Here is a 9,348-nt window from a genome sequence, read left to right as displayed (position 1 = left end):
ACTTTGGAACCTGACTATGAAGGGCACCAACATGGTCGCTTATACTGCCCGATTCAGCGAACTGGTGGCCCTCTGCCCCAATATGGTTCCCACTGAAGCGAAAAAGATCGAGAAGTACATATGGGGGCTAGTGCCTCCGTATCAGGGGAATGTCCTAGCATCAAACCCCGCTACCTTCGACAGTGCCAAGCGATTGGCACAACGACTCATTGACCATGGAGTCAAAACCCCTATAACCACAACAACCCTAGCCATTTCGGAACCCTCCAAACCCGCTGACACCAAGCGGAAGTTCTAGGACGAAAAGAAGAAGCAGCAAGCTGCCAAAAAGCAGCAAATTGTGGCAGTGCATGCCACGGTAACCCCTACTGCTGCTACTGCTCCGAGGAAACAGTATGCTGGAAGTTTGCCTAAGTGCAACAAATGCAACTTCGACCACAACGGCCCCTGCCGTGAAATGCAGTGATCTAACTGCAACAGGAAAGGACACACCGTCCGTTTCTGTAAGTTCCCGGCACAACCGATCACCCAAGTCCCTGGCTCTGGCACGAGCCCGACCTACTATGGATGTGGCGAAGTAGGCCACTTTAAGAGGGACTGCCTTAAAGCGAAGAATGCTGGAGGAGCCGGGAGGGTACTAGCTATAGGCCACGGGGAAGCAGTTGCTGACCCGACAGTGGTGACTGGTACGTTCCTCCTCGATAACTCCTATGCATGCATTCTGTTCGATAGTGGAGCGGAGCGAAGCTTCGTAAACCATAAATTTGCTCGCATGCTTAAACAACAACCACACACACTTAAGGAACAATTCACAGTAGAAATGGCTAATGGGAAAACTGAAAGTACGAATAGTATATACTTAGGTTGTACCCTAACTCTAGATAACCATTCATTCCTAATCGACCTCATGCTGGTCTCAATAAAAAGCTTCGACGTTATCATTGGCATGGATTGGTTAAGTCTCCATCGCGCCGACATCATGTGCTACGAGAAAGCAGTCCGTCTAAACCTTTCGTCTAACGAAACTCTTATAGTCTACGGTGACAAACCTGGTGCGAGTCTTCGTATAATATCTAGTATTCAAGCACAGAAGTATACTGCGTAAAGAATACCATGCTTTCCTTGCTCACGTCGTCGACACGAGCCTCGAAACGAAAGAACTAAAGAACATCCCAATAGTGAGCGACTTCCCCGACATTTTCCCAGAAGAACTACCTGGGTTACCTCCGCAACAACAGGTCGAGTTCATAATCGACTTAGTCCCAGGAGCTACCCCAGTAGCCAAGTCGCCCTACCGTTTAGCACCAGTTAAGATGCAGGAACTCTCTGGTCATCTTAACGAACTGCTCAGCAAGGGCTTTATAAGACCAAGTTTCTCACCTTGGGGAGCACCGGTCTTGTTCGTTAAGAAGAAAGACGGATCATTCCGTATGTGTATCAACTACAGAGAACTCAACAAACTGACGGTCAAAAATCGTTACCCTCTGCCTCGCATAGACGATCTATTTGACCAACTGCAAGGGGCGAACTATTTTTCCAAAATTGATCTGAGATCCGGATATCACCAATTACGAGTACTAGAGGAGGATGTGCCGAGGACAGCCTTCCGAACTCGTTACGGACACTACGAGTTCGTGGTGATGCCATTCGAATTGACCAATGCACCCGTAGTTTTCATGGATCTGATGAATAGAGTATGCCGACCTTACTTGGATCAGTTCGTCATCGTTTTCATTGACGACATCCTAATCTACTCCCGAAGTAAGGAAGAGCATGGCGATCACCTGCGACAAGTTCTGGGGACATTACGAAAGGAGAAACTTTATGTGAAGTTCTCGAAATGTGAATTTTGGATCCGAAGAGTCGAATTCTTAGGACACGTGGTAAGAGAAGAGGGAATCCACATGGACCCATCCAAAATTAAAGCCATTGAGAACTGGTCAGCACCGAAGACGCCTACAGAAATTCGTCAATTTCTAGGTCTCGCTGGCTACTACTGCATATTCATACAAAACTTCTCCCGAATAGCGAAACCTCTTACAACCCCGACCCAGAAAGGCGTGGCCTTTGATTGGGAAGAGAAACAAGAAAGAGCGTTCCAAACGCTCAAACGAGCCTTGTGCACCGCGCCAATACTATCCCTCCCCGAAGGGATAGAAGACTTCGTAGTCTATTGCGATGCATCAAATCAAGGGCTCGGGTGTGTTCTGATGCAACGAGGTAAGGTCATCGCCTACACCTCGAGACAGTTGAAGACACACGAGATTCACTACACGACCCACGATCTTGAACTAGGAGCAGTGGTGTTTGCTCTGAAGATCTGGAGACATTACTTGTACGGAACGAAAAGCACTATCTTTACCGACCACAAGAGTTTACAACACATTTTCGATCAGAAGGAGCTCAACATGAGACAACGACGGTGGGTCGAGCTACTCAGTGACTACGAATGCGATATTCGTTATCATCCGGGTAAAGCCAACGTAATAGCAGACGACCTAAGTCGGAAGGAATATTCTGGTCGCAAAGTCAAGTCATTGTCAATAACCATCCATTCGCACTTGTCTAAGCAAATCCAGGCGGCTCAACTTGAAGCCATGAAACCTGAAAATGTGACGAGTGAATCCCTTAGAGGAATGGACAAGAATTTAGAAGCCAAGGGTGACGGAGCCTTATATTTCATGAACCGGATCTGGACACCGAAACACGGTGGTTTCCGAGACATGGTCATGACCGAAGCGCACAACACTTGGTATTCCGTCCACCCAGGTTCAGATAAGATGTATCTGGATCTTAAAAAGCTATACTGGTGGCCTAATATGAAAGCAGAGATTGCTACCTTTGTAAGTAAATGCCTTACTTGTGCAAAGGTTAAGGACGAGTACCCGAAGCCCTCTGGTTTACTGCAACAACCAGAGATTCCAGAATGGAAGTGGGAGCGGATCACTATGGATTTCATAACCAAGTTGCCCAAGACAACGGGTGGACTTGATACCATATGGGTCATCGTCGATAGATTGACCAAGTCTGCACACTTCCTGCCTATCAAAGAAACCGACAAGATGGAGAAACTTACGAGAACATACATTAGGGAAATCGTATGGCTACATGGTGTACCTATGTTCATTATCTCCGATAGAGATAGTAGGTTCACCTCAAGATTCTGGCAATCACTACAACATTCCTTAGGAACAAGGCTGGACATGAGCATAGCTTATCATCCACAGACAGACGGACAGAGTGAGAGGACCATCCAAACACTAGAAAACATGTTGTGAGCCTGTGTGATTGGCTTTGGGAAGGCATGGGATACTCATTTACCCCTTGTCGAGTTTTCCTATAATAACAGTTATCACACGAGCATCAAGGCTACTCCATTTGAAGCCCTCTATGGCCGAAAGTGCAGATCCCCTCTGTGCTGGGCTGAGGTGGGTGATACCCAATTAGCTAGGGGGCAAGCCTCCGACAGTACTCTCACTGGTCCGGAGATCATTCGGGAAACGACAGAGAAAAATCGTTCAGATTCGTGAACGATTGAAAGCCTCTAGAGACTAACAAAAGAGCTACGCTGATAAACGAAGAAAACCTTTGGAATTTCAGGTGGGAGACCGAGTCCTTCTCAAAGTCTCACCCAGGAAGGGCTTGATACGCTTTGGCAAGCGTGGGAAGCTTAATCCGAGGTACATAGGGCCTTTCGAGATTCTTGCAAGAGTCGGCCCCGTAGCTTACAAACTCGACCTACCCGACGCACTTCGTAACGTACATTCTACATTCCACGTATCTAACTTGAAAAAGTGTCTGTCCGACGAGACTCTTGTAATCCCACTCGACGAGATCGAGATCAACGAGAGCCTCAACTTCGTGGAAGAACCGGTAAAGATCATAGACCGTGAGGTCAAGCAGACAAAGCAAAGCCGTATCCCTATTGTGAAGGTTCGCTGGAACGCCAAGCGAGGACCAGAATTCACTTGGGAACGCGAGGATCAGATGAAACTGAAATACCCTCATCTTTTCGCTTAATTGTTGTAACTTCTTATTTGCTTAAATTCTAATTTCGGGACGAAATTCCTTCTAACGGGGATATGATGTGACAGCCTGAAATTTCCATTTTGTACGAACAATATCTATTCAATAGAAGCTAGTCCAGTTTCAGTGATTTTCAGACTTTTCCGAATAAGTTTGTGTACATTAGGGCTTACGTTTAAGGAGATATCAGGAGAGTGGATGCTCCTGGGTTTGTGAAACTTGAGCATTTCAAAACTTCATAAAGTCATAGTCCAATTCCGGAATAAAAATATTTTTGCCAAAAATATTTCAGGACTATAAATAGAATTCTGAACTAAATTATTCATTATTCACATTTCCAACTAGAGAAAAGCCAATTTCTCTCTCACGGATCTTCGGGTTTTCATCCTAAATCGTGAGTACACTTCCCTAGTTGTGTTATAAGACTTGTTTTATGCTTAATAACATAGATTACATGTCAAATATGTGAGATCCGGGAGTTTACCGCCCAAGAACGTTCTTGGGGAGTAAACTCCAAAATGAAGCTTTAAGGCTATCTAGTCCCATTTCCTTGTTAGTTAGCTAGCTTAGGATAATATGTATGTTTATTTGAGGCTAGAAATCAATCAAGAACACATAGTTTTAGGAGTTTACGGCCCAAGAGTTTCTTGGACCGTAAACACCATTTTCAAGGGCTTAATGTGCCCTAATCACCCCCCTAAGGCTTTATACTTTAACCCTCAAATACTTGTAGATAAAATGGGGACTATAACACATCAAAATCATCCCTAAAAGGGAGTTTACGGCCAAGAAATGCTCTTGGGCCGTAAACTCCAAGTAAAGGCACCAAAGTGTGCCTAAGGTCCCCCTTAGCCTAAATCAAAAGCCTAGAAATTATCCTACTTGTGCAAGAGTCTTGAAAGAATTAAAACATCCATCCCATGAGAGTTTACGGCCGTAAACTCTAAGGGATATGGTCTTTAGGCCGTAAACTCCTCAAAGGAGTATTATTTATGCCCTAAACTACCCAAAGGATTAAACCACCAAGCTAGGCTTATTCTAGAAATCATTTAACACTTCAAAACAACTAATACCACCAAGAGTGGAGTTCACGGCCGTAAACTCAAGGGTTTACGACCGTAAACTCCTTGTGTGGGGTTTATTGGGTAGTAAACTCTTATATGAGGCCCTTTGGCACATTAAACCCCTTTAGCCTTGTCCCGTAGCAACTTAGATGCAACCCTTAGGACCTTTAACACTTATACAAAGTGTTTACATGTTCCTGAGTGTCCCAACTTATTTCATTAAGTTATTATTTGGCTAATTAGTTATATATATGCTCATTATATGATAACTAGGCTCGTGCGTGTGAACAAGTCTCCGTTTGCTACCTAGCACGGTATCCGACACTACAATCCAATCCGCTCACCACAAGTGAGTTCGTACCCCTTTAATTAACCTTTGAAATACTTTAAATGTTTTAAATACTTTATGGGAGGGATACAAGTTAAATGCTTATAGTTATTGCATCAATCACATGTGATTACATTAATCACATGTGATTAATAACTAGAAAACCAATGATTTTATCACTGTTCAAACTGTTTATCAAACTGCTTTACTTCAAAATGTTTTACAAACTCTTTTACCTATCAAATGCTTTTATTAAACTTTGTTTTACTTCTTATAAATTGCATGCCCATATATGTATAGATACATAAGTAATGTTTAAAGGGCTTAGGAAGGCCATCCACCCTATTTCCTTTTTCTCGATTTGGATGTGGTCTGGTGGGATTTCGGGTGACCATCCGAAGGTCGTTTCAATATTAACTATATATCAAATATACATATATAGACATAAAAGTACTTCCATATTCATGCGTACTATACACATCATTAGTAAGTTACCATCGGGGTAACACAGGATCATACTACTACAACTTCTAGATCAATGAGTCAGTTCATTCATGAGTCTATACATTACATTACTATGAGAAAATATACATCTATACTAGGAAGAGAACATATACAACTATACTAGGAAGAGAACATATACAACTATACTAGAAAGAGAACATATACAACTATACTAGGAGGAGAATATATACAACTATACTAGAACGAGAAACATTACACTACATATACAATAATACGTTAACAATTGTGATCCACTGGATCAGAGCATGCCTTAAATGTCATGGCCCGAGTTGTAGCCAGAATTCTCTTGGAGGGAGAGCGTGGGTTTTCGTATAGATCTATACTGGATTGATTATCCTACACCTTGCTGCTAGCTACAGCCAGACCTGCAGGTCTGTGGGTGCCAAACGTCATTCCGTTATTACGACCATTCGTATGTCGTTGTTACCAGTCGATAGTATGGTGCTATTTATCACATTATACCTTAATATAAATCCGGTTTAAGGTAGTTAGTATAGTAGTAGTTCCTATAATACAACACTACAGTACTACAATGATTTACCCATTACATATATTTAGTGATTATTTCACTTAAACATTAATGTACAAACTATATTTTGTTAAATAATAGTTACACTTGGGGAATTACACACTTTTACAACAAACGACCATACAAAACAATTTAGCCTTGGTAGAAGGCTACTTTAATAGAAAATATAGGTTTTTATGAGGAATTCAAACTTTTACAAACACTTACAAACAATTGCTTACATTTTACAACTTATACTTGAGACAGGTTCAAACGTTTTTGATAACAAACACCGACACTAAAATACTTATGAACTCACCAGCTTAATGCTGATAAACTCTTTTAAAATAACTTGTATTCTCAGGTCATCAGTAGACAGGTACCGAAGCCAGCTTTTGAGAAGATGGAGCGCATCCAAGACTCATCTTATTATTTTGATTTACATTATATTTTTGGTGTCTAAAACTATACAGAACACGCTTGTATTAAAATTATATATTTAATGCAATGGATGATGTTGTTTGCTTATTTACATTTACTGTGTTGTGATACTTTACATGACGTCTTCCGCCCCAGAACGTTTCCGCCGTTCTTGGTTTTGGGGTGTGACACATAGTGGATGTTCTTCTTCCGTATCCCCGACTGCCTTCCCTTTCCATTTCCGTTTCCCTTTTCCTTTCCCTTTCCCTTTCCCACTGCCTCTCGCTTGTGTTTTAGGAACACTTTCTGGTGGTGGTTGGGTGGTTGTTGCATGGAACTGAGATTTTGGTTTTGCTGCATATAAGGGGATGGAGGAAATTGCATTGGGGGAGAGTTTGAGGTGAGAAGGTTCATATAACTTCCGTATTGTGCGAAACCCATTGGGATGAATGTGTTTGTGTTTGGTGGCGGGGTGTTCGTATTTTGCTTCATAGTTGGTTGAAAGGAAAGTTGTTTTATTTTTATTTATTTATTTATTTATTTTATTATGTGTGTGTGTGTGAACAGAATGAAGATATAGATGAGAAAAGGTTGTAAAAAATATTATGTTTGTGTATGTATTTATAGGTGAAATGAAAATGTTATTTATTTTTAAAACTTCAACGGTCAAAAAGTCGACCGTTTAACACGTTATGGAACGTTGAGACGGCAACGAAGGGCAACAGATTTCCTCATAACACCGGATAACGAATAGAGGGGCGGTGTTCCACGTTATACCGTCGTTGAGGCACGTTCCACGTCACAAAAACAGATGTGGACGTTGCCCATACCGTTTAGTCTTAGACATTAACATACTACAACAACCTCATGTTACACATAGATATCATTAGTATTCCAGTTAGAAATTAACATACTACATAAATTTATAATTGAAACCAAATTTAAAAATTTACTAATAATTTGTCTAAAATAAGTAACAAATGTGATTAGAAAAAAATAAAATTGGTTACCTAACTCATTTTCCCTTTTGATTGCATACAACCAATTTTCTGATTCAGTGATTCAAGTAATTTGAAAATTCACTAGAATTTCTAAAAGAACACACAAATTCAGTAACATCGTGACCCTGATCTAACTATTTCTAACAAACACCAAAAAGCTTATCAACTACCCAGCCTGCATCTTCTTTCTCATCTCCATAATCTTCCTGTGAGAATTGGAATGCTGCCCAGTTGAGAAAGTTGGACTGCTGGCCGGCCGGTACTCCGCCACCAGCCGCCCTGACTTATACCGGACACCACATGCATTGCACAGAGTCTTTGGCCCCATCGGACCCGCCCGCCATTGTGGGGTTTTATCAGCAAAGCAGTGTTGGCACCTCCTACCAAGTCCACCAGAACCACCGCCGGTCGCCGGTAGTTTGGGCAACGAGAATGGCGGTTGTATTACTTGATTCCACCACCAACATTCCCGACCTCTGCGCCGACGACTGGAGCGCTTACGAACCGGAACATGAAGACTGATGCTATGGCTACCGCTACTACCACTGTTTTCAAGAACCGATACAGGGATTTGATGATCAACGGAGATGATGTCAAAGAATGTATCGACAGCCGGAAATGCATCTTTGTTTGATAACCATTCCAGTTCTTCCTCTGCAAATACCTAAACGGGAAGGAGATACGACCTAATCAAAAACTTAAAACGGTTCCATGTTTTACGAGATTTCCCAATTCGGGTTGCCCGGAATAACAACCGGAAAATCAGAAATCGAATAGGTAATGGCGTAAAAGTAGAAATATTACATAAATGTTAGGGATTGGGGTGAACTTACTGGTAACGAACGGCTGTAATCATCGGAGTTTTGACTGTTAGCATATGAAAAATCCATGGAAGAAGACGGAGGTCTGCTATCATCGTCGAAAGAGAAGTTGAGAAGATCATCGTCGATTATGAAACCTGAATTTGGGTTCAAAGCCATTTGTAGTGAAAGAAGAAGAAGAAGAAAAGAAGAAGAAGGGGTGAAGCAGGAGGTGTGACGTGCGTATTTTACGGATATACGGATGAATGGCAAGGAAAGGATGTCTGATTGCCTGCTGATTTGACCTTATTCTTATTTTTTATTTTCGCCCCTTCAAGAATTCAACTTCTCTCTGTATCTCCAGCAATACTAAAAATGTTTCTCATTTAGTCTGAAAAAAAAACACATATAATATTCCTCCTAGAAATTACAGAGTAATTCGTTTTTAGATTATTTTTATGGTTTATTTACTAAAACGACCAAAAGAAAACAAGACAATCACCACATGATCATAAAATAATCATTTAGCTTTGCAAAATTATTTGTTAACTTGTTTTGCGACTATTTTAAGAATATCCATGTTACGAGATATTTTTAGTTTTTTTTTTTTTTTTTTTTTTTTTTTTTTTTTTTTTTAAATCCAAAAAGGAAAAAATTCGTTGTATCTTCTATAATA

At 41.3% G+C, this 9,348-nt stretch overlaps 1 protein-coding gene across 1 annotated transcript; it reads right to left on the bottom strand.

The window, feature by feature from the left end:
* Positions 1–7,857: 7,857 nt before the first annotated feature.
* Positions 7,858–8,943, bottom strand: LOC145056530 (GATA transcription factor 1-like). Its single transcript, XM_079004219.1, has 2 exons — positions 8,706–8,943; positions 7,858–8,536 (listed from the first exon to the last, which is right to left on the bottom strand). The coding sequence occupies exons 1-2, from the start codon at positions 8,850–8,852 to the stop codon at positions 8,039–8,041; spliced, it is 645 nt and encodes a 214-aa protein (XP_078860345.1). The 5' UTR covers positions 8,853–8,943; the 3' UTR covers positions 7,858–8,038.
* Positions 8,944–9,348: the final 405 nt, after the last annotated feature.

The sequence above is a fragment of the Lactuca serriola genome, chromosome 6 (genome assembly GCF_051521515.1).
Source record: "Lactuca serriola cultivar US96UC23 chromosome 6, Lser_US96UC23_V15, whole genome shotgun sequence".
Classification (NCBI taxonomy): Eukaryota; Viridiplantae; Streptophyta; class Magnoliopsida; order Asterales; family Asteraceae; genus Lactuca; species Lactuca serriola.
The sequence above is the reverse complement of the archived record's forward strand: the minus strand, read 5'-3'. Positions and strand labels throughout refer to the sequence as shown.